The 26,911-nt window shown below is 36.5% G+C and overlaps 1 protein-coding gene across 3 annotated transcripts in view; it reads left to right on the top strand.

The window, feature by feature from the left end:
- Positions 1–26,911, top strand: part of LOC128645279 (sterol 26-hydroxylase, mitochondrial) — a 199,369-nt gene that overhangs the window by 119,941 nt on the left and 52,517 nt on the right. For all 3 annotated transcript variants that reach the window (XM_053698138.1, XM_053698140.1, XM_053698137.1), the window contains exon 5: positions 14,984–15,147. In XM_053698138.1, coding sequence (XP_053554113.1) covers positions 14,984–15,147 — 164 coding nt within the window. The remainder of the gene's footprint in view (positions 1–14,983; positions 15,148–26,911) is intronic.

Below are 26,911 nucleotides of genomic sequence, written 5' to 3'. Positions count from 1 at the left end.
CAATATACTAGTATTTCAGTAATCAATTTATGTCTGTAATCATTTATATTCCATTATTCAGGACCCTAAAAACCAACTTATTTAAATTATATGGATAGTAAAGTCAGCTGCGAGAGTCTATTCAATGCTGCTCATACTCGCTATGAGCTGCTCGGTTAACCAGTGTTTAGATGTACCCAATATTTATCTAAAATAGTTGTCTAGAACTATGTATATCTATATTAAGTAATGCATTTTAAGTTATCTCCTTGTGGAAGTCAAAATCTAATTGCAAAGTTAAAAATAGTTCGGTGTTAAAAGAGGTTCAACACCCTCCCTTGACATGTTTCGCCGTCTTAGTGGTGGCTTTTTCTAAAGGTGACACGCGCCGGCGTCTTAGGGTATTTATCGCCTAAGTCACACCTCTGATTCCAATCCTCTACCAATCAGAGTCATCCTCTTATTTGAGGGCAGAACAATATTGTGTGTTAGTAGTAAAAGTTAATTCCGTGGCAATGATATATGTCAATTTTCAATTTTTGTGACATGTTTATATCATCACTGTTATTTCCTTTTACTATTTTAATAATGTTTAAGTTGCCTTTCAGGATTTCAAATATAGTCAATAAGGGTATAATAATGTATTTCAGGTAATTATGTATCCTTTGTTTCATGTTTAAGTAAATTCTGTGTCTATAAAGGTATTCTATGTTTTTAAACTTTTTGTGTTTGTATTATAAGGCAGTGCAATGATTAACCTCTTGCTCACTGCCTATAAATAGACTAGGTTGTAACATAGACAGTAGTCTATGAGTAAGCGCCGCTAGGGGGCGCGAAACGCATCAGACTGTTCTTATCTGTCCTGCCATGTCTGTTTGCAAACTTTTTACATGATATAATAAAGGATTTTTTAAATTTTTAAACCTTTGGGCTTTGGAGTAGTGCCTGCATCCTGTGTCTCTCTTTTGCCAACACTTGCGGCCTCTTCCAACGTTTTCCTGATACGGCACTCCGGGTGAACACAAGACTTCCTTGCTTACCCACTTTAGAGGGCTTGACTTCCGGGTAGCGTTGACGAACGCCGAGTGCTGCGGTTTCACTTCTTTCTATTATGAGATATACCAGACTGGGACAAACCCGAGCTTGAGGGTCCAACACCAACATCCGTATCGGTAAAATATTAATTCAGGATTGGATATCATTATTTAAATCTTAACTTCAACATGAACAATCACACATTGTTTTCCATTTTAACAAAGTAAAACATATTCTTAATTATTTACATGAGTTCATTGTTTTTTAAAATGTTTTTAGAAATGAAAAGAGCTGATTTACTAGTTTGTATTTCCCATTAAAGGGACACTGAAAACATATTTTTTCTTTAATGATTCCGATATAGCATGCAACTTTTGTAATTTACTCCTATTATAAATTTTTCATTGTTCTCTTGCTTTATTATTTAAAAAGCAGGAATGTGATGCATAGGAGCCAGCCCATTTTTGTTTGAGACCCTAAGTTATGTTTGCTTATTGATGGGTAAATGTCAGCCTCCAATAAGCAAGTGCTATCCGTGGTGCTGAACCGAAAATGGGCTGGCTGCTAAGATTTACATTCATGATTTAAAAATAAAAATAGCAAGAGAATGATGAAAAATTGATAATAGGAGTAAATTAGAAAGCTGCTTAAAACTGCATGTTCTATCTAAATCATGAACGAAAAGATTTGGGTTCAGTGTCCCTTTAAGTGATAACTTAATCAAAAATCTTATGAAAATGGTATATATGTTTACAAATGATTGATATTTTCGATTTCATTCAATGTTTTAAATCTCTGATCTATTTATCAAGGAAATATTAAACTAGAAGGTTAAATCAGCATGTCCACAATTAAAAATTAAGGGGTCAGTCTGCAATGCCTTATATACAAGCTAATCACAGAGTAAATATATTTAGGATTATAAACTTTATTTTATTAATCCAACTGTATTTAGAAATAAAGAGATCATGTATGTTTATTAAAAAGCTTTTATTTTGTTGACTGTCTCCTTGAGTCATTTTATGTATTCTTGCATTGTCATCAATTGTTATACATTGATCTGTCAATTTTTAATTTTATATTGCTAGTATAGCTTTTGTAATTTAGAATATTGAAAATCAGGATACTGTATTTTTAACATTTATGCTAATTGATGTATACATTTGACCAACTTGTCTAAAGTAATGCCACTGTAACAGCAAACCCATGTTCACGTCTCTGTGCAATTATTTCTTCCATGATCATTGCGCAATAATTAAAAGCGTAATTCTATATAATAAATATACCAATAATCACAACAAAAAAATAAGTGAAAATAAATGTGACAATAAAATACAAAAGTGAGCAGTAAATTAAAAGTTCATATGTAAGGATATGTTTGTTCCTTTGGGAAGGGTCTCTCCACTTTTCTGCGATCCTCCGTGTGTTCTCAAGGAAAAGGAAACAAAATAGGCAACATAGTGTAACTCTGTAACCACTTGAAATGAAACAGTTCTGCTTGTTTAACGAGTGATTACTCACATTTGTTGGAGCTTATGACCAAGCTCAGGGAAATGCGCACTCCCACTTTATACTGGTGGGAAAACAGTACTCTCAGGCAAATCTCTTAAAACAAATATTTATTAAAATACATAAAAAGCATCACAAATGCCCCCAAAACACCTCTTACAAAGGGTAGCTGAGTAATAATAACTGTAAGATTACTCAAAAGAGTCGATACAAGTCCTGGATGGAGATGGATGGGAAAGCAGAATCTTAACCGCTAAAACCACCACCTCTCAGTGCCAGTAAAGAACGCTCCTCCCCCAGGTGTATAGGCAGATGTAAAGACGCACAAGAGAGTGTCAATTCCGATGTACGTTTCGCTAGATCAGCTTTTTCAAGGAATAAAGTGCGCATGTCCGTGAGTCCTTTTAAACCTCTAATTGATGACAAAAACGGAAACTTGAAGTCTGTTCCTCCATCTTGAAAATGGGCATATTGTTTGAAATGTCGCTATAATACTAATTTCTACCAATGCGATGGATCTTTTACTCGATCAATATAGATCTTTGTACATATATATATACAATGGTTAAGGCAAAACAACATATTACATAAATAGGTTAATACAAAATACTGTATATCGTAATATTATTTAGGATGTAAATTAGGACGTTAATTTACTGCTCATTCACAGAATATTGAGTTTGCACATTGTTTTTATAATAAGTGATTAACTTAGTTGTTCCAGATATTTATGTTGGAATATTTGTATTAAGGCCCAGGTCATACATATATACATATTCGGACCAAATGCATAACTTTGAACCGGATATATCCATACTTTCTTATCATCCAAAGGTAACAATGTATCTATGTAATAACACTAAATTTGAATCCATATTTAACTCTTATGTACACACACTGCTAGATTTATATTAATGTTCATGCACCTATCTTATACAAGAAATATATAATTCACAATTATTATATTTTTCTTTTCTAGTTCCTCTTATTAATACAACTAAAAAGGGGATTCCTATGCTGTTTACAGAAAAAACTTTCACAGAAAGTGATGGATTTCGAAATTCTTATTTAGTCCATTAGGTATGAAGCTGTCCATAATATGTATCCACTTCATTTCTAACTGACCCAGACTATTCTGAATTTCAGAATAGTCTGGGTCAGTTAGAAATGAAGTGAATGAGCAGTAAATTAACGTCCTAATTTACATCCTAAATAATATTACGATATACAGTATTTTGTATTAAATATGTTGTTTTGCCTTAACCATTGTGTATATATATATATATATGTACAAAGATCTATATTGATCGAGTAAAAGATCCATCGCATTGGTAGAAATTAGTATTATAGCAACATTTCAAACAAGATGCCCATTTTCAAGATGGAGGAACAGACTTCAAGTTTCCATTTTTGTCATCAATTAGAGGTTTAAAAGGACTCAAGGACATGCACACTTTATTCCTTGAAAAAGCTGATCTAGCGAAACGTACGTCAGAATTGACACTCTCTTGTGCGTCTTTACATCTGCCTATACACCTGGGGGAGGAGCCTTCTTTACTGGCACTGAGAGGTGGTGGTTTTAGCGGTTAAGATTCTGCTTTCCCATCCATCTCCATCCAGGAATTGTATTGACTCTTTTGAATAATCTTACAGTTATTATTACTCAGCTACCCTTTGTAAGAGGTGTTTTGGGGGCATTTGTGACGCTTTTTATGTATTTTCATAAATATTTGTTTTAAGAGATTTGCCTGAGAGTACTGTTTTCCCACCAGTATAAAGTAGGAGTGCGCATTTCCCTGAGCTTGGTCATAAGCTCCAACAAATGTGAGTAATCACTCGTTAAACAAGCAGAACTGTTTCATTTCAAGTGGTTACAGAGTTACACTATGTTGCCTATTTTGTTTCCTTTTCCTTGAGAACACATGGAGGATCGCAGAAAAGTGGAGAGACCCTTCCCAAAGGAACAAACATATCCTTACATATGAACTTTTAATTTACAGCTCACTTTTGTATTTTAAAAGCGTAATTGTGCTTCCGTGATTATGAATTGATTTGGATCTAGTAGTGTGATGAGTATAACTTTTAAAGCTTTTGAATATATTTACAATTGTGTGTATTACGATATTCTATTAGGATCATTGTAAAGATTTTATGATACAAATTAATATTTCTAAGTTTTGTATGAATCGATATTCAATGTATGAAATGGCAGAGGATAGGGATTTCACGGATGCGCACTTTCATTTTAGCTCTGTGACGCATATTCGTGAGAGCACAAAAAAAGCATTATTCCTATTTGATCTCAGACTAATTTAAATTCAGATGTCTACCATTATAGGTAACGTCTGTTGTGCAATCTATATATGTTGAATATATAACTATATACACATTGCTTTAATATATACTCAAATATTAAAATATGATATGAAGTCTGATCTTTACCTGGTTCATCCTCTGTACTGCCTTCTCCCAGGTCACTGATTGGAGCTGCACTGGCCTCCAGGTCAGGAGTTTCAGGACCAGCAGCTGGGGACTGGGAGGGGGCCAAGGACCGAGGGGCAGCAAATCTCTGGGGGAAACGGAGATTGAGGAGCGCGCATAAAGTCTCCTCATGAGGTTGTAGGACAAGTTTCCGTGGGGGTGGGTCCGGATCCTCACCTCTCTGATGGGCACTAGTCCACTCCCTCATGAGATGAACTTTATTCCGCAGACGCAAACCTCATATCCTTGAATCCCCAGATCATTTGCTCCAGGCTCCTCTGGACGTCTACCACCACATTCACAGAAAGGGCGACAGACAACCAGATGGCCCTTTTGACCGCCCCAGTCGTCGACCTCCTCTGAGCCCCATACAGCTGCGGATAAAACTCCTCGACCGTTTACAGCAGTGCAGCACTTTCCTCTCTGGTGAACCTCGGAGACATCCTGGCTACAGGCATTAGAGAACTGACAAAAAGGGCAACGTGTAATGGACTTTTATATGGGGAAGTAAACATGAGATGCATCATGGGACATGATATCTGTACATCTGATTGGATAAAATACTGTAATTTTGTTAGCATGTCTGTGAGGCCATAGTCATGTTTGTGTGATTAACTCTGATTGGCCGTTACTTAATGGTTCATAGATTCATATATTTGTAACTTCCATACACATACCTCCTAGGGGTGCTATGACTACATTTGGCATGTAGAATTTTCTTTAGAATTTATGAGAATGGAATGCGTATATGGGACGCATATATAATATACAGAATCCGTTAAATAATAATATATTTTTTTGACATTTGAACTAGATTTTATTTTTAAACACCATAGTAAATATAATCCAGTCACATTAGTAAATGTTTGACACATTTCGATGTTTAATATTGATCAATAGATGTGTAACAATGTTCAAGTTATTTAAAAATGTGAAAAAAATATTTTAGATTAAAAAATTTAAATATTGTATGTATTCATTGTTTATTAAATAAATATTGTGACTCATTGTAAAGTATTGACAGTGCTCTTTTAAATGTATTTACAATCCCAACAATGCTCATCAATTGTGTGCTACGTGACAGTGTGTGAAATTATATTCGACTTTTCATAAATACGAATCTCGTGTTGAAAGATACGTTCAGTGTGTGAAATTATATTCAACTTTTCATAAATGCGAATCTTGTGTTGAAAGATATGTTTACCATGCTATAGTTCAATAATGGTGAAATGCCTTCTTCGTATTTAAAATGGACGCTACTTTAAGAAAATAAAGGGACATAGTTTTTTTAATGGAAAATAAACGTTTCTGGTCCTTATTTATAAAAATCAAATAGAACATGTTTTTGTCTGAAATGTTCACATAGTTTTCTTTTTTTCATGGTGTCTTTATTGTTAAGGAGCAGATATGCAATAGTGTGAAGTATCTAAAGACATCTGTTTAACCATTGCAACTATGCATTGTTGCCCACCCACAAATAAGCAGATATCTCCCAGTAATGCTTTGTTGCTCATAATTGATTCAAATCTGCTCTGGGTTGCATGTCCCTTTCACTACAAATGAAATAGCCATCACAAGTGATTAACTAAAAATAAATAGTTGACATATTTACTTTTACAATATTGCTCTTCTCATTGATGAATGCACGTAATACCCACTATTCTAATAGTAAATATGCAATGGTAATTTAAAAAAAAAAAATGCAGTCATGTCTAAATATGATAATATATTTAAATAGTTGAGTGTATACCCCGTGAAAGGTTATATACATTTAAATGGACAGTAAACCAAAAATAGATATTTACTTTAATACACATTACACATTTTGTCATACTCGACCCTGTTATATGAATATACATTTGACCTGTGTGAGGACCTTGCATGTAAACTGGCCACTTATCTCCCTGCTTTGATGGAGCTTTTTAATGATTCAGTGCATACTCTTAAAGGGACAGTATACTATAATATTTTGTTCACTTAATGTATTTTCAATTCCTTATTATTTAATCAGCAGCAGAGTATATAATGTATGAAATTATATTTTTATGGTTTGTATATGAATTCTTATTTTGTGTTTTGAAGCCACAACAAAATAAAATGTGTGGAGCTTGTAGATATAATATGATCTCCTAACTTTATCACATTATGTACATATACATACTTCTTATATCTGTAAACCAATCAACCAAAAAAATAATTTACATTGTATTAACTTATATTGTATGCCCCACTGGGAGTGTAATATCTTATGATGGCTGTGTTTACCCAGCTTTGCCTTAAGGCCAAAAACATTATGAATAGGTGGAGATACCATAGGAGAAATAAACAATTTTAAAATAAAAAATAAGGGTAACGGAAATACTTGTAAACAATTTTATACACTCCAGCAGGTAAAGAGGATAATTGTGAGAAATTATATTTTGAAATATCTGAGTTAACTGTCCCTTCAAATGACTCCACTAGAGTGAAAAGTCATCAATATGGCATATATTAACTAGCTCTGTCTAAATGTGAAAATAAACTTAGCTATCATGTTTTCTTTAAAGATCATTTAATCTACCTAGGTTACCTTGCAAATAACGATACCATAATAACTAAGCTATATTTATTTTAAGAATATATTAAACTTTTATAAAAAAAACCTGAATGATAGATATTAGAATGTGAAAAAAAAATTAAGCTACACTGTCACTTAAATCTAACAAGTTAACCCTATACATTTCTTAAAAGTGACATAACCAAAGTTGTTATGTAGACTTTATACTGCATAGCCTCGTCATTAACATTTTATGATTTGTACATGTCTAAATCACACAACCAAAAATTATATGGCTGTATCTAACTCCACCTTAACTTTTGTAAAATACAAGACTTTAACACTCATTATCTGCTTGAGCTGTGTTGATATTTTAAATTAAAAAAAAGGGAAATACTTAACTGTATAATATTTAATATCAGGCATGTGCTTGTAAAATAGATACTTTAACAACCAGTCATGGGACTATTCTTTTCTTTACATGTCCTAATATTAGAAGGATGTATTTGTTAGTATCTTACTTGGATAGAGATATTATATATATATATATATATATATATATATATATATATATATATATATATATATATATATATATTATAAAAGATGTCTTTAAATAAAAGAATATATAGTATGTAAAGATATGTATTTAAAAAAAATAGATTCTAACAATAAATAAATATTCTTTTGGGAATTTAGCAAAATTTTAAATCTGTAGGAAAAAAAGAAAACAATAATTAGAATTAGAATCTGAAAGCAATTATGTTATTTCATAACACATGACTAAAAAAAATATTCTGTAAGTATAATAATTGTAAAGTCATCTTCTGTCTATGCTCTAACATTTATTGTTTGTTCTGATATTAAAGCCAGATTGAGACTGGATATCTATATATACATAATTTGAAATTAATCACATTAAATTATCTAATCAAGATTTTACTTACATATTAACATTTAAAATTAGTCAAAATAATGCCTAATATCCTATTTTGTGCTAAAATTCCTAATTATTCAATTGTATGAGGGACATAGTTGAATGTAATATTTCCTGTCCCTTCAAAAACTAATATACCTAAATGTCACCTATGAAATGTATCCCTTTATCTGTATGATCGATCACAATCTGAGTCCTCTCTAGCACAAAGTAGGGGAATGTATATTAAATAAACGTCTTAAAAAATAGGACATGGTGAAAATTGTTACACATTCAATATATTATGAAATATTTTCATATTATTCCTCTTATGATTCTTACCAATAGCATGCATTGTGCAAACTAACCTAGATGTATGATCTTTAAAAGTCGATTCTATTCAAAATATCAGTTTATCTTCATTACGTGTCACATTTATCACTTTCCAAATAGAGGATTGTAAAATACCATCTAAAAGAAATGAGGAAACTAAGTGTTTCCTATAGGATGTATCCAGTCTTGTTCCAGACATTGGCCCCAATTTATCAAGGTCTGGAGGACCTCGCTAAAATATTTATATCAATAGCTTACTAAGTGTATGTAGCCCCTTTTGTGTTATGTTCTAACAATAAATTGTGAAGCTGACTCGCATACATTGTCCATACTTAACCTCTGATGTATGACTTTGCCAATTCTATGTGTTTCAGATTATTCCTTTATCTGCTATCTGTGGCATTTATCCCTTTCAGAATATCTAAAATCTAATAATGTCTAAACTAAATAATACATGTCAACTAATTGTATGCCATATGATGGATCATTGGGCAAAATCCCCCCCCCCATCTCGGTCCATATATTGTGTACACTTACCATGTGAACTTGTCTTTGTCTCACTTTCAGTCTGTAGATGAAGTCAATCTCCCTAATAGAAATTAAAGTGTAAATCAAATATCTAATAAAATGGTACATAGTTCTGCATCCCTCCCCCTAACTATTTCCTAAATTATTTATATCAATAGCTTACTAAGTGTATGTAGCCTCTTTTGTGTTATGTTATAACAATAAATTGTGAAGCCGAGTCACATACATTGTCCATACTTAACCTCTGATGTATGACTTTGTCAATTCTAATGTGCTTCAGAGTATCCCTTTATCTGCTATCTGTGGCATTTATCCCTTTAAGACTATATAAAATCTAATAATGTCTAAACTAAATACATTTAAACTAATTGTATGCCATATGATGGATCATTGGGCAAAATCCCCCCTCCCTCGTCTTGGTCCATACATTGTATATAATTACCATCTGATGTTGTCTTTAAAAATCAGGTGACGAAGTCATTACAGGAGCCAATACCAGAATCATATGATGCATAAATTACCTATGATAATAAAATATATTTTAGATTTTGCTATAGTCATTTCTTGACCAATCCTAACATGTTCGCACAATTCCACTTTCATTTCAATAAAAGTTTCACACTTTTGCAATGCTCCTATATAACTTAGTATTTACTGCTTACTCTCTATGATAAGGGGTCTGGCTTCAGAGAGTTCATACTCTCATTTTTTAACCGCTTACTCTCTATGATAACTGTTGATTGCCAATAGCTTGTAAATGTGTGTTATATTCTGAGATCAGACGTTGTGCTATGTTAGAAACAAGTCAATTAAACGTTAATCTAGCCCCCGCTATAGAAGGGGCTTAAGCAGACAGAATCTATTACACTGAATAGCTGTGCTAAAGTTAACTGTGCAAGTAAGGAATTTATAATTACAGATAGAGTATTAGCTTATTACCTTTAATCTCGCAATCTGACATCCAACATATTAACAGGTCCTCTTGTTACAGCATTATTTCTGAATTTATTAATAGCCGGCAGCAAACAATATTCACCTAATACCTACAACTGATGATGTTCCTAGAAAATAGGAACATAAAGATAAACATCCAATAAAACTATTATGGACATAAATTGATCTTGCAAAATAAAAGGCAGAAAAATTCAAATAGTCACTATTTAGGAAATAAAAACTCTAAATATGAGTTCAGAGTCTTTAGATCCAAAACTGGTCTCAAAGTTCCTATAAAGGAATAAAGAAGAGGTTAGAATAAAACCCTATTCCTTGTATCAACAAAGGAACAGGAACAATCACTCCCAAAAAAATCTACATCCAAAGTTGATTTAAAAAAGCTTAACCCAGGGTGGAGCCAGCAACTTAGTCGAGCAGTCGCATCACCACTGAGCTCCGGCTCTGAGTTAGGCAACAGTACCTAAAAACAGTATTCACTAGGGGAAAAAAGGTCACCCTCCTCACCCACAAGCAAAGGAGGTGCCGGTGAGCCCTTTAAGAAAAAAACGTAGGCATTAGGGCATTTTTATGTTCTGCACTTCCATGGTTCTGAGGCCTCCCTGACTCCCATAACACCCAGTGGCGATCTTGGGATCTCACCACTGTTTCCAATTATACTCTAGAGATTTACTGCTCCCCCTGGCTAATTTCTCCTGGATACTTCTCCCATCCCTCCATGGTTTTCATTTGAGTACACTAGACTCTATAGTCTTCTCCTGTCCTGGGGTTTCCCAAGATCGGAGCTTTTACCACCTGGGAGAAGTTCTGGGGTATGGAGACCAGACTGCCCAGAGCTCTTTCCTGGCACTATAATGTGATTTTGGCTTCCACAGGAACAGAAAAGATATGGCAACTCAGAGACTGGGAACGGGTCCATCCCAGGTAAAACACTTAACAAGGCCATAACTCTCTCTAAAAGGATTTGGAGAAAGGGGGTTGGATCTACACATATGGTGGCCATGCCCCAGTTTAATCCCTACATGGAGACAAATATTCCAACTCTGCAAAGATATGGGTGTCCACCTTCAATTAAAACCAGATATTGTCCTACTCAACATTCTACCCATTTAAACACCAAAATCACTTACTCAATTGATGATCTTCATTTTTGGTAGCAACAAAAATCTGTATATCCAGTGCTAGAAACAGACTGGGCCTCCGGATTTCTCCATAATCATAGACTCAGTAAACTTTTTTGCCAAAATGGAGAGAGGTTTTTACCAAACAAAGAGGACAGTAATTGGGTCATATGGAAAACCGGATTTAACTACCAAAACTCTAGAGAGGTCTAGATACAAGTTCAATACATAATTGAATATCAAGTGTAAGCCCCTAGGAGCCCAGAACTGAACCAAGACCTTGAAAGAATCTCGGGAACTCAGGACTTATCCTTTGCTATATACTATATTGACCAATGGAAAGTGTTGAATATAGTGTTACGCTTTATTTTCTATGTTTTTTGTAATTGTATAATATTCAATAAACATTTGAAATAAAAAATAAATAAAAAAGGGCTAAGCCTTCACAGTAATTCACAAAACATAGGACAGAAAAAAAAACTTCCCAGGAAGGCCTCATTCTGAAACCTATTCATTAAACCTAGGAGACTATATTAAAAACCCAGGGACCCTAATCAGACTGAAACCAAACTTCCAGAAATAATCTTAACCTATCTCTGGAACAAGATCCGCACCTTCAAGCAAACTGAAATAGATTAGACTGCTCAGACATGTTCCAGTTATAACTTGGCTTCCAGAAAGAATGAGAGGAAAGTCTCTGAGAGAAGGAATCAGATTCTGTCTGCCCTGTTCTGAAGAAAGGAACACAAATGATTAGGAGAATAAAATTTACCCATAGACTTCTAGTCCTGAGCTCCTTTACCTTCCATCATATTAGAGATAATAGAATCCAAACCAAGACCAAATGACATCTTTCCCTGAAAGAAAAAGATAACAGTCTGGATTTAGAAACCATATCAGCAGACTAAGACTTAACATAAAAAGCTATTGAAAGTACTGCCAAATGCATGCTTTAGCATAACACTTAATGAAAGCATAAGCACATTTACCAAAAAGGTTTAAAAATATTTACCAGAAGAATAGCCAGATAACTGTCCAAAAAGATTATCAGAAATAGATACTACTGATCTAAAAAGGTAACCTGCTTAAAATACCCTCCCTTGGAAGGATTCTAACTCCCAAAGGAAATAGAGATATGTAAAGTGATATTAGAAAAAGCCCCATTCACTTTGGGAATAGTTTACTAAAATGTAACACTGGAAGCTGGAAAAGTATAATTTTCTTATACCTTGTAAAATGATTAAAAAGAAATACCTGGTTAAGCCTAAACTCTGGAATAATCTCAGAGACTATATCAGGGATAGGAAATATATCAGGGGATTTAACCATAGGAATAAAAACAGGATTTAAACAGTAAACTGGCTTATCTATATATATATATATATATATATATATATATATATATATATATATATATATATATATATATATATATATATATATATATATATCAGATTCATAATCAGAAGTTGACCCCTGATCAAGAAAATCAAACCTTGTCCTCTGAGGCCATAGCAGCTTCATGACTAGAAACATTCGGCCGTCTCCATTGCCGCGAATATGGGCCGTAGCGCCTGGACCTGGGATGAAGATGGCCTTGGCGTGCAAAAAGATCTAGAGCCAAGGCGGCAGAAAAGGCCACTGAAGTCCGGCTCTGCCGCTGCGAAGATAGGCACCTATTGCCTGGACCTGGAATGAAGAGGGCCCCGGCATGAAAGAAGATGCAGAGCAGAGGTGGTGGAAGACGCCGCCAAAGCCAGCCTCTGCCGCTCTAAAGATGGGCCCCCACCACCTGGACCCGGGATGAAGAGGGCCCATCATTGGATCAAGAAGAGCTGGATTTTCACATGTGAGTACAAACTTTGGGGTTAGTTACTGCTTTTTTGGGATGTTTTTTTTATTTTGAAAAATAGATTTTTTTTATTTAAAATTTTATTTACAATCATTTTTATTTTTTAGGATAGGTTTTTTTAGGTAGACTTTATTATTTTTGGGAGTTACGTATATTATAGAGGGGGGGGGTCTTGTAATTTTTTTTTATTATTTTTTTTTTAAAAAAAAGGATTATCTTTTAGGCCCTTTTTAAGTGCTATTGTAATTTATTTAAGTGTTAGGGTTTAGTTGTTGTTTTTTTTGCTTTGGGAGTTTTTTTTATGGGTCATGTAGATTAGTGTTAGGTATAATAGTGTTTTTTTATTTTGGATACTGCTTTTATTATTTCTTGTAACTTCGTTTTTTTATTTTCATGTAACTTAGAGGGTTTAGTTTAGTAAAAATGTATTTGTTCTTGTGTTTATTGTAAACATAAATATATTTTTTTAAATGTATGTTTGTTACAAAAGTAATTAGTATTACAATTGTCTTATTACATAACAGGCATGCAGTTATATAATGCTATACTTATAATGCAACTGTCTTTTATAAAATAAATATATAATTTAAACATATATTTATATTTAAAATAATAAACACAACGAGCAAGAATATCTACATTTTAATTTATATCCAATACTTAAACTAATATGCAGTATACATGACCATGAATTTTATTTAAAACTTTCAAATATAATGTAGGTTGGCCTTGCATTGATATTCAATATTTAAAATGGTATGCATTGTCATGTATATTGCATATTGTTTTAAGTATTGCATATAAATTAAATGTATTTATGTTAGCTTGTTGTGTTTATTAGTGATAAAATATATATATATATATATACTAGATATGTTAATATATATTTATGTTATAATAGTCAGTAGCATGAAATTATATTTTTACATAACAGGCATGCAATTATGTAGAACTATAATTGTAATTATACTGTCTTTAATAACAAATAATAAACACAACAAGCAACATTAATTACATTTTAATTAATGTGCAAATATTTCAATAATATGCATTCTACATAACAATGCATCATTTTAGTTAATAAATATTTATGTATAGAGCCTTAGCTTCTACAGTTAGTATTAGGTTATGGCAGTTTAGGTGACAATTTTTAAATGATATGCATAGACATGTACAATCATATTGTTTTAAGTAATATATATATATATATATATATATATATATATATATATATATATATATATATATATATATATATAGTATTTAATTATGCTTTCTATTATTTTAAACATATATTTTCAAATATATATTTAGTTTTTTAAATAATAGCAAGCAACAATAAATCCCTTTTAAGATATCTACAATACTTTATATAATACACATTGTACATGATAATGCATATTTTGTAAAGGAGATGTGGTAAACACTTGAGGGCCGGCAAAACCTTGCTGGCCTAGCCGGGCTCTGTCTGCACCGTGTAGGCCCACTTCAAATAGTGCCCCCTACAGGCCGCATCAAAATGCCAACAAGCAGTTATGTCACAATGTTGTTAAATGTAAGGGGGAAACCCCTGTAAAAGTAAATTTGTTCTCCTATGTGTCTTTAGCAGTCAATTTACTGTGATGTGTTTATCAATTTTATAAACTTATTAAGAGTACAGTAGCTGTAAATATTTTCTGTGAACATAATCTATAGCACCTTATGCTGGATCATCTTTTAAAAGATTTGATATGCAATTATAGGTAATCGATTAATAGATAAGAAGGTGAAAGACATTGAGGAACGCTTAAACAGAGGGGAAAAAGTAGAAGGGGAATACCTCACCCATCTTCTATCCAATGGGAAGTTGAGCTTAACGGAGGTATATGGCAGCATTGCAGAAATTCTCCAGGGTGGCGTGGATACGGTATGCATCAAATGTCTTGTGTATCTAAAGATACTTTATTATAAGTTTTGTGTGTGTGCATCCATTTGCCAGAAGCTAAAAGGTAATGCCTAAATAAAAAAGTCAAATTTCTAGTCTTCAAATCAACTTGGCCTTCTTAGGTCCAGATTACAAGTGGAGCGTTATGTAATGCTCCCGCTCAAGCGTTAACTGCGCTAGACCTATACATTTTGTGCGCGTCGTGTTACTCGCATATTACAAGTTGAAAGTAAACTGTTTTAGCTTCGGCACTAACCCGTTGATCATAAAAAGCTGAACTTAGAATATTGTGTGCTTTATGATAAGGAAGCCCTTTGATGAGCAACTACATCTATCTCTTGACAGACAAATCCTATATTATACCTATTGTGTGAGTTGCAAAAGAAAAGGAGGTTGCACCTCACAGAAAAAAAATGTCTTTTACCCTGGGTAAATCACTGTGTTAGTGTTATTGCCATTCATGCTACATTCATTTCAACTTTAATATATCTCATTTCTATCAAACCGACACACATACTAAGTTAAAATCACTTAAAGGGACAGTCTACTCTAGAATTTTTAATGTTTAAAAAGATAGATAATACCTTTATTACCCATTCCCCAGTTTTGCATAACCAATACAGTTATATTAATACACATATTACCACTGTGATTACCTTGTATCTAAGCCTCTACAAACTGCCCCCTTATCTCAGTGCTTTTGACAGACATGCAGTTTAGGCAATCAGTGCAGACTCCTAAATAACTCCACGGGAGTGAGCACAATTTTATTTATATGAAAAACATGAACTAGCACTGTCTAACTGTTAACTTTCAAAATGCTCTGAGCTAAGAGGCGGTTTTGAATGGTTTTAGAAATCAGTTTGAGCCTAGCTAGGTTTAGCTTTTTAAAAATACTACCAAGGGAACAAAGCAAATTTGATGATAAAAGTAAATTGGATAGTTGTTTACAATTGCATGCCCTATCTGAATCTTGAAAGTTTGATTTTGACTATAATGTCCCTTTAAGTTGAACAGTTGCACTGGAAGAAATAATAGGGGGATATCCCAGAGGCTGGAAATAAAGCTATCGGTGCACTGAGCAGCTAAACTGTTTCTATAGCGGGAGTTGTATTATCTTTACCTTGCTCTGTTATAAATATATTTTCTGGCAATGCAGAGGTTAAAATTAACCAAACCAAATATTTTAGGGTAAGTAAAAATCCCTCTTAATACAGAAGGCATGCGCTACTGTCAAATAAATAAGGTGATAGCCTCTGATCCAAAATATATTTTTTAACTGTTATCAACAAGCTCATTAAAAATTGAGAGACACAGCTCTGCACAAAGACCCATGAAGCGCGTTTCACGTAATGCTTCTTCAGAGGGGGTGCAGTTTAGAATCCTTTGATTTAAAGGTCTACAAAGCCCTCCTGTTTTTGATTGGATTTTTTTTTTAGTAGGTGATTGGTTATCAGATCGTTCAATCAGATAAAGATATCCATTGTCTGATCAGTGACGTCGTAAGGTCACGTGATCACATGTCACACCAATCCAATTTAACATCCACTTCCTGCTATAGTCTTATTAGCTGATCATTGTTTACCTGCCATCGTACAATACTTTGTTGCAATACCGATACTTATGTTTAATAAGTATCATCTAACTGTGACATTTTATACTTTCTGTAACAATTAGTTGAATAAAGAATGTAAGGTATATGTATCAGGATGCGGTTTGTGTGCAATATACTGATTTATCTTGTGTATCGTACTGGATTATGTGATGTTATTTATGCTGGATATCTTATTCAAGTTGAAAATGCACCTCTCTTGTTCTTGTTAGAATTATTTATTATGTACTTTAGTGAAGCTCACTAAATATGCTGGGCATATTATTTCGGCAGATTGATGTTTTTATGATTATACCACTGTTATGCTTGTTCTTCTTAGATTTTAATGCACTTGGACTTCTTAGATGATGCCAGTAGACATTTTATATGTGAAAGTTAAATAATGTGTAATAGGCTTAAAACACTGAATGTGAGGTGAATGAAAGGGCTTATCTTAAGTTTTGGAAAGAATTAAGGATAATAAATAGTGCTAAAAAATAAATGTATTAATTTTAAATAAGTGACTTAGAGGTGATAATTTATATATATATCAGGTATGTGCAGTCATAGGAGGCATATGGGGCAAAGTTGAATTAAATTAATTTGAATTAAAAAAAAAAAATTGTAAAAAAAAATAAATTATTTTTTTCCCCATCCATGTAACGCTATGGAGAGGCATCATACAGGACTGCATCTCTCCATAGCGAAACATGGATATATTTCTTCAATAGCAGCAGCACCACCCACTGGTTGTAAAACAACCCTAAAACTATTTGCAGTAAATTACTGACCAATAGGAGGCATCCCTCATGCTGTCTCGAGCCAATCAGAGAAGGTCATGTTCTCCTGGTGATTGACAGCACCAGGAGAACATGACCGGCGCTGATGGGCTCCTTGCGCATGTGCAAGGGAGCACCAGAAAGAAATAGCGAGGAACTGCCTTGTGGGAAGTGTGTCTACATCTGCTTCCTGAGCTCAAATCTTGCAATCATCATCTGACTGCTTCCCGGATGCCCTGCCTGATACACTTGAGCCCTCATCCTACACAACACTGCCTACAGTTACATTCTACAAAGCAGTAAGTAACTGATAGGAGAAGAAAATATTTGACAGTCACTTATGTGCTTTGCAGCTTCAGCTTGTGTTGTAAAACTTTAACCTACTCATCTGCTCCCCTATTCCAACTGATAGATTGTGCATTATGTATTATGTAATCTATCAGCCTGCTTGTCTGCCGGGCTATCTAAAACAAATTCACACAGACACACAGCCTTTCTTAATGCTCAATCTAACATTTGGAATTAGAGAAGCAGATGAAAGTAGGTTACAAGTTCCAGTCCAGTGTAAAATATTTTTCCGATTGTGCATGCTATTTATTACACTGGACTGGAACGTGTAACCTACTTTCATCTGCTTCTCTAATTCCAAATGTTAGATTGAGCATTAAGAAGGGCTGTGTGTCTGTGTGAATTTGTTTTAGATAGCCCGGCAGACAAGCAGGCACATGGGTGGCACTGACTGTCAGCATGTTAGAATTAGCGGTGTTAAACTCCAGCCCCCTAAGTTAGTTGACATTCTGACGGCTAGGATCTGGGATATCTGAGTGTCAGTGAGCGCAAGAGGTGGCCCCGAGACAGATGGGTATAGCAGAGCTGCATGAGTTACTTTGTAGGGCTAGGACAGTTGTGTGATTCACAGTCAATAGTAAAAAATTAAAGACCTTCTATGCCTTTCCTGACACTACTAGTGAAGTAGTCAGCGCTCCTCTAACACACTCAACAGGGCTGTAAGTTGCAGAGGCACGTTGGACAATGTATGTGATTCTCAAAATGTACTTCCCGCAGCCTGCCTGAAACTGCTAGCTCATTTATGTTTCGGGCAGGCTGCAGGAAATACATTTTGAGAATCACACACATTGTCTTATGTGCCTCTGTCTGCTTGTACCCCAGTTGAGTGTGCTACAGCAGTGCTGACTACTTTGCCTAGTAGTGTCAGATCCCCGGAGATTGCCAAAAGCCTGAGTAGGTGGATTCAGTGGAAACTAGCCTATGTGTTATTTAATATATATATTAAATATGTAAATGTGCTTGGCACTGTCTCCTCTGACTCACACCCCTCCTCCCTCTCTCTACTCTAAGTCTGACCCGTGTGCGATTTACACCTTTTACTCTTATCTGTTACTTCTAGAAATTGCCTTCCCCCTCACTTGAAAATTGTGATCTTTTGGTCACTCTAAATTGCACACTCACAGGAACGTAATCACAGAGGAAGTGGCAGGTTATTAATTTTCAGGCAGAGAACGACCAGTAGTAAAATGCAGATGAAAACCCAATCAAATTCTTTTGACACTGTACTAGTAAGTACTGCTGCTGTGGGGGAAAAATTATGTGATGGCTTGCTTGTGTTTTAGTGCTCTAAGATCATTTGTTAAAGTGAAGGTCAATTTTCATGTGAAAGTGCCCGATTTTTAAAAAAACTATTAAAAACAAGGGCACCTTCATTGATAAAGATTGACATTTCAGCCGTTTTTTTAAAATATACTTACCTTTTCTTCTTGAAGTCGCTCCAGTGCTTCACCAGCCCATAGCAAGCCTCTTCATACGTCAGCAATAACGATTCCGGCATCCAATCACGGCTTCCCCCCGGGGTAATCATTGCCTGAGGTAACGCCGTGATTGGAGGAAGCCGGTTTCGTTATTGCTGTGTAAGTAAACCAGGAAGAAGCAGGCGGGGCATCATTTCAGAACGGCGATCGGGTGTTTCAGAAGAACAAGGTAAGTATTTTTAAAATACGGTGCTATGTCAATTTTCATGAATGAAAGTGCTCCTGTTTTTAATAGTTTTTCTCCAACATTGGTGTGTCCGGTCCACTGCGTCATCCATAACTTGTGGGAATATTCTCTTTCCCAACAGGAAATGGCAAAGAGCACAGCAAAAGCTGTCCATATAGTCCCTCCCAGGCTCCGCCCCCCCCAGTCATTCTCTTTGCCGCTCTGAACAAGTAGCATCTTCACAGAGATGGTGAAGAGTATGTGGTGTTTAGTTGTAGTTTTTTATTCTTCTATCAAGAGTTTGTTATTTTAAAATAGTGCTGGTATGTACTATTTACTCTGAAACAGAAAGAGATGAAGAGTTCTGTTTATAAGAGGAGGATGATTTTAGCAGCAGTAACTAAAATCGATTGCTGTTCCCACACAGGACTGTTGAGCTGAGAGAACTTCAGTTGGGGGGAACAGTCTGCAGACTTTTCTGCTTAAGGTATGACTAGCCATTTTTCTAACAAGACTGTGTAATGCTGGAAGGCTGTCATTTTTCCCCTCATGGGGACCGGTAAGCCATTTTCTTAGTCTCAAACAGAATAAAGGGCTTATTATGGGCTATAAACTGGTAGACACTTTTATGGGCTAAATCGATTGCTTTATTTAGGTATTATATACAGTTTGAAGTTGAATTTCACACTTTTATAACTTTGGGAAACGTTTTTTACTCCAGGCACTTATTTAGACACCTTCCCAGTCAGGAAGGGCCTTTCTCTGTAGTAGGCAGAGCCTCATTTTTGCGCCATTACTGCGCAGTTACTTTTGAGAACAGTACATGCAGCTGCATGTGTGTGGGTCTGGAATTCACTGAAAAGGTTCCTGGAAGGCTTCATTTGGTATCGTATACCCCCTTGGGATTGGTGAAGTCGCAGCAAAGGCTGGGGCTGGGACTGTAAGGGGGTTAAAGTTGTAAACGGATCCGGTTTCCACATTTTAAGGGTTAACAGCCTGAAATTTGGGGTGCAATGCTTTGAATGCTTTAAGACACTGTGGTAAAGATTGGATAATTCCTTCATAGTTTTTCACATATTCAGTAATAAAGTGTGCACTGTTTAACATTTAAAGAGACAGTAACGGTTTTGTTTTAAAACGGTTTGTGTGCTTTATTAACCAGTTTAAGCCTGTTTAACATGTCTGTGCCTTCAGATAGATCATGTTCTGTATGTATGGAGGCCAATGTGATTCCCCCTTCTAGTATGTGTGATAATTGTGCCATAGCGCCCAAACAAAGTAAGGACAGTACTGTCACAGATAATAAAGTTGCCCAAGATGATTCCTCAGATGAAGGAAGTAGACATAGTTCTACATCATCTCCTTCTGTGTCTACACCAGTTTTGCCCACGCAGGAGACCCCTAGTACTTCTAGCGCGCCAATGCTTGTTACTATGCAACAATTGACGGCAGTAATGGATAACTCCATAGCAAATATTTTATCCAAAATGCCAGCATTTCAGAGAAAGCGCGATTGCTCTGTTTTAAACACTGTAGAGCAGGAGTGCGCTGATGATAATTTTTCTGTCATACCCTCACACCAATCTGAAGTGGCAATGAGGGAGGTTTTGTCAGATGGGGAAATTTCTGATACAGGAAGAATTTCTCAGCAGGCAGAACCTGATGTTGTGACATTTAAATTTAAATTAGAGCATCTCCGAGCATTGCTTAAAGAGGTGCTATCTACTTTTGATGACTGTGACAATCTGGTCATCCCAGAAAAATTGTGCAAGATGGACAAGTTCCTAGAGGTCCCGGTGCACCCTGACGCTTTTCCAATACCCAAGCGGGTGGCGGACATAGTGAATAAGGAGTGGGAGAAGCCAGGCATACCTTTTGTCCCTCCTCCTATATTTAAGAAATTATTCCCTATGGTCGACCCCAGAAAGGACTTATGGCAAACAGTCCCTAAGGTCGAGGGGGCGGTTTCTACACTAGCCAAACGCACGACCATTCCTATTGAGGACAATTGTGCTTTCAAAGATCCTATGGATAAAAAATTGGAGCGTTTGCTTAAAAAGATTTTTGTACAGCAAGGTTACCTCCTTCAACCTATTTCGTGTATTATTCCTGTCACTACAGCAGCATGGTTCTGGTTCGAAGAACTAGAAAAATCGCTCAGTAGGGAAACTCCGTATGAGGAAGTTATGGACAGAATTCACGCACTTAAGTTAGCTAATTCCTTTATTTTAGATGCTGCTTTGCAGTTAGCAAGATTAGCGGCGAAAAATTCAGGGTTTGCAATTGTGGCGCACAGAGCGCTCTGGCTAAAGTCTTGGTCGGGGGATGTATCTTCCAAGACAAAATTACTTAATATCCCTTTCAAAGGTAAGACCATTTTTGGGCCAGAATTGAAAGAAATTATTTCAGACATCACTGGGGGTAAGGGCCATGCCCTCCCACAAGATAGGCCTTTCAAGGCTAAGAATAAGTCTAATTTTCGTTCCTTTCGCAATTTCAGAAACGGACTGGCTTCCAACTCTGCAGCCTTTAGACAAGAGGGTAACGCTTCCCAGACTAAACCAGCTTGGAAACCGATGCAAGGCTGGAACAAGGGTAAACAGGCCAAGAATCCTGTTGCTGCTACCAAGACAGCATGAAGGGGTAGCCCCCGATCTGGGACCGGATCTAGTAGGGGGCAGACTCTCTCTCTTTGCTCAGGCTTGGGCAAGAGATGTTCAGGATCCCTGGGCACTAGAAATAGTCTCTCAGGGTTATCTTCTAGAATTCAAGGAACTACCCCCAAAGGGAAGGTTCCACATGTCTCACTTATCTTCAAACCAAATAAAGAGACAGGCATTCTTACATTGTGTAGAAGACCTGTTAAAGATGGGAGTGATACACCCAGTTCCAAATGTGGAACAAGGTCAGGGGTTTTACTCAAATCTGTTTGTGGTTCCCAAAAAAAGAGGGAACTTTCAGACCAATTCTGGATTTAAAGATTCTAAACAAATTTCTCAGAGTTCCATCGTTCAAAATGGAAACTATTCGAACGATTTTACCTACAATCCAGGAGGGTCAATTTATGACTACCGTGGATTTAAAAGGATGCGTATCTACATATTCCTATCCACAAAGATCATTTTCAGTTCCTAAGGTTCGCCTTTCTGGACAAGCATTACCAGTTCGTGGCTCTTCCATTCGGGTTAGCCACTGCTCCAAGGATTTTCACAAAGGTGCTCGGGTTCCTTCTAGCGGTTCTAAGACCAAGGGGTATTGCAGTGGCACCTTACCTGGACGACATCCTAATCCAAGCGTCGTCCCTTTCCAAAGCAAAGGCTCATACAGACATTGTTCTAGCCTTTCTCAGATCTCACGGGTGGAAGGTGAACGTAGAAAAGAGTTCTCTGTCTCCGTCGACAAGAGTTCCCTTCTTGGGAACAATAATAGATTCTTTAGAAATTAAGATTTTCCTGACAGATGTCAGAAAGTCAAAGCTTCTAAACGCTTGTCAAGTTCTTCACTCTATTCTGCAGCCTTCCATAGCTCAGTGCATGGAAGTTGTAGGGTTGATGGTTGCAGCAATGGACATAGTTCCTTTTGCTCGAATTCATCTAAGACCATTACAACTGTGCATGCTCAAGCAGTGGAATGGGGACTATACAGACTTGTCTCCAAGGATTCAAGTAGACCAGATGACCAGAGACTCACTCCGTTGGTGGCTGACCCAGGATCACCTGTCCCAGGGAATGAGCTTCCGCAGACCAGAGTGGGTCATCATCACGACCGACGCCAGTCTATTAGGCTGAGGTGCGGTCTGGGATTCCCTGAAAGCTCAGGGTCTATGGTCTCGGGAAGAGTCTCTTCTCCCGATAAACATTCTGGAACTGAGAGCGATATTCAATGCTCTCCGGGCTTGGCCTCAACTAGCGAAGGCCAGATTCATAAGATTCCAGTCAGACAACATGACGACTGTTGCTTACATCAACCATCAGGGGGGAACAAGGAGTTCCCTGGCGATGAGAGAGGTGTCCAAAATCATCAAATGGGCGGAGGATCACTCCTGCCATCTATCTGCGATCCACATCCCAGGTGTAGACAACTGGGAGGCGGATTATCTGAGTCATCAGACTTTCCATCCGGGGGAGTGGGAACTTCACCCGGAGGTCTTTGCCCAGTTAACTCAACTATGGGGAATTCCAGACATGGATCTGTTGGTGTCTCGTCAGAACTTTCAAGGTTCCTTGCTACGGGTCCAGATCCAGGGATCCCAAGGTGACTCTAGTGGATGCATTAGTGGCGCCTTGGTCCTTCAACCTAGCTTATGCGTTTCCACCGTTCCCTCTCCTTCCCAGGCTGGTAGCCAGGATCAAACAGGAGAAGGCCTCGGTGATTCTGATAGCTCCTGCGTGGCCACGCAGGACTTGGTATGCAGACCTGGTGAATATGTCATCGGCTCCACCATGGAAGCTACCTTTGAGACAGGATCTTCTAGTGCAAGGTCCATTCGAACATCCAAATCTAATTTCTCTCCAGCTGACTGCTTGGAAATTGAACGCTTGATTTTATCCAAGCGCGGGTTTTCGGATTCAGTGATAGATACTTTGGTCCAAGCCAGAAAACCCGTGACTAGAAAGATTTACCATAAAATATGGAAAAGATATATCTGTTGGTGTGAATCCAAGGGATTCTCATGGAGTAAGATTAAAATTCCCAGGATCCTCTCCTTTCTCCAAGAAGGTTTGGATAAGGGATTGTCAGCGAGTTCTCTAAAGGGACAGATTTCTGCTCTATCTGTCTTGTTACACAAACGACTGGTAGCTGTGCCAGATGTTCAAGCTTTTGTACAGGCTTTGGTCAGGATCAAGCCTGTTTACAGACCTTTGACTCCTCCCTGGAGTCTAAATTTAGTTCTTTCAGTTCTTCAAGGGGTTCCGTTTGAACCCTTACATTCCATAGATATCAAGTTATTATCTTGGAAAGTTCTGTTTTTGGTTGCTATTTCTTCTGCTAGAAGAGTTTCTGAATTATCTGCTTTGCAGTGTGACCCACCCTATCTGGTGTTCCATTCAGATAAGGTTGTTTTGCGTACCAAGCCTGTTTTTCTTCCAAAAGTTGTTTCCAACAAGAATATTAACCAGGAAATAGTTGTTCCTTCTCTGGGTCCGAAACCAGTTTCAAAGAAGGAACGTTTGTTACACAATTTAGATGTAGTCCGTGCTTTGAAGTTCTATTTAGAAGCAACAAAGGATTTTAGACAAATTTCATCTTTGTTTGTCGTTTATTCTGGTAAGAGGAGAGGACAAAAAGCTACTGCTACCTCTCTTTCTTTCTGGCTGAAAAGCATTATCCGATTGGCTTATGAGACTGCCGGACGGCAGCCTCCTGAAAGAATCACAGCTCACTCTACTAGGGCTGTGGCTTCCACATGGGCCTTCAAGAACGAGGCTTCTGTTGATCAGATATGTAAGGCAGCGACTTGGTCTTCTCTGCACACTTTTGCCAAATTCTACAAATTTGATACTTTTGCTTCTTCTGAGGCTGTTTTTGGGAGAAAGGTTTTGCAAGCCGTGGTGCCTTCTGTTTAGGTAACCTGATTGGCTCCCTCCCTTCATCTGTGTCCTAAAGCTTTGGTATTGGTTCCCACAAGTTATGGATGATGCCGTGGACCGGACACACCAATGTTGGAGAAAACAGAATTTATGCTTACCTGATAAATTACGGTGTGTCCGGTCCACGGCCCGCCCTGGTTTTTTAATCAGGTTTGAAAAATGTCTTTCTTTATACACTACAGTCACCACGGCACCCTATAGTTTCTCCTTTTTTTCTCCTAACCGTCAGTCGAATGACTGGGGGGCGGAGCCTGGGAGGGACTATATGGACAGCTTTTGCTGTGCTCTTTGCCATTTCCTGTTGGGGAAGAGAATATTCCCACAAGTTATGGATGACGCCGTGGACCGGACACACCGTTGGAGAAAGTAATTTATCAGGTAAGCATAAATTCTGTTTTTTTAAAAAACGGGCACTTTCACATGAAAATTGACCTTCACTTTAAGCTGATTGCACACAAAGGAAAAAAAGATTTATAGGATATCTGGAAAAGAATATAGGCATGTTGTAGACCCGTGCTGTTTGATCAGGTAAATACGGCAGGTCTGTTTTAACGGTTTCTGATAAGTTATGCTCTAGATTGCAGGTAGCTAAACACACCCATGGTTATGAATTCTCAAAAATATGTCAGTGTCAGCAGTGCATTATTAGCATGACTATTGTACATAGTTAGTTTCTCATAAAAAGCAGTAGTATAAGATGTGAACTAATGCATGTTGCTACACTTTTTAATTTAATTTTATCAGTTGAAATAATAGGTGCTGTTCATTGTGTACATAATGAATTTTAATTATTATTATATATTTCTATTATTTAATTATATTAAATGAGTATTTCTTTACATATTTGTACGATGTGCATGGCAGAATATAGGGCTGGACTTGGGCTAACCGCCCGCTGTGCCAGGGGTCAATTAGGGATTTATTTATTTTTTTGCCCTGGTTTTGAGCAGTGTAATTTCAAAGTGACTAACCTCTAGAGCTCCCCTGTGCTCCTTCAAGCACTCTTCCCTCTCAGGTGTGTGCACACATATAATGTATATGTATATGCATGTGTTTTTTTCCATTTGTGTAATGGACATGGCGTAAGAAACTGACAGGGGCAGGGGCTGCCCTTAAAGGGATACTAAACCAAAAGTGGGCAAGCTCCTAAGCTTACATTCCTGCTTTTTCAAATAAAGATATCAAGAGAAAGATGAAAAATTGATAATATGGTTATGTCATTTTAAGAAGCTGGCTGTACATAGTTCACTATTTGTATGTATATATATATGTGTTTCTTGGGCATATCATAGCCAATGCCTCACCAGCCTCTGATGTCACCGCACGTCACTGATATCTATGTTATCCTTATCTAATACAATAGCTACAAGACTTCTCTTGATTTGTCAGTGAGGATTTCTTATAAAAATGTGAAAAAATAGTGGCTAAAGAATGTCATGTGATTTGTTGTATTTAGATTAAGTGTCATTTTTACAGATATACGGAGTAATTGTTGTTGTCATTCAGACCATGAGGTTTGACTGCATTTAGTAGGTATATCTATTTGCATTCTTCTTGGAGGAGTAATTTTTCAATGTTGCCACCTCCTATGCCAACATGTCTTTTTGGGATTAGTGAATATTTTAAATATTTATGTGAGCTATGATGATGTTGTTGGAAATGCTTAGATACAGTGGTAATTGTTTTACCATTTCTTTTATCTTTATCTGCATTCCTGATGTTATTTGCATGTTCTAAAATTTGTGTTTGTGCTTCCCTTGTCGTCATTCCTACATAGACTCTGGGACAAGTGC

This window comes from Bombina bombina, chromosome 1 (assembly GCF_027579735.1).
Source record: "Bombina bombina isolate aBomBom1 chromosome 1, aBomBom1.pri, whole genome shotgun sequence".
Classification (NCBI taxonomy): domain Eukaryota; kingdom Metazoa; phylum Chordata; class Amphibia; order Anura; family Bombinatoridae; genus Bombina; species Bombina bombina.
The sequence above is the reverse complement of the archived record's forward strand: the minus strand, read 5'-3'. Positions and strand labels throughout refer to the sequence as shown.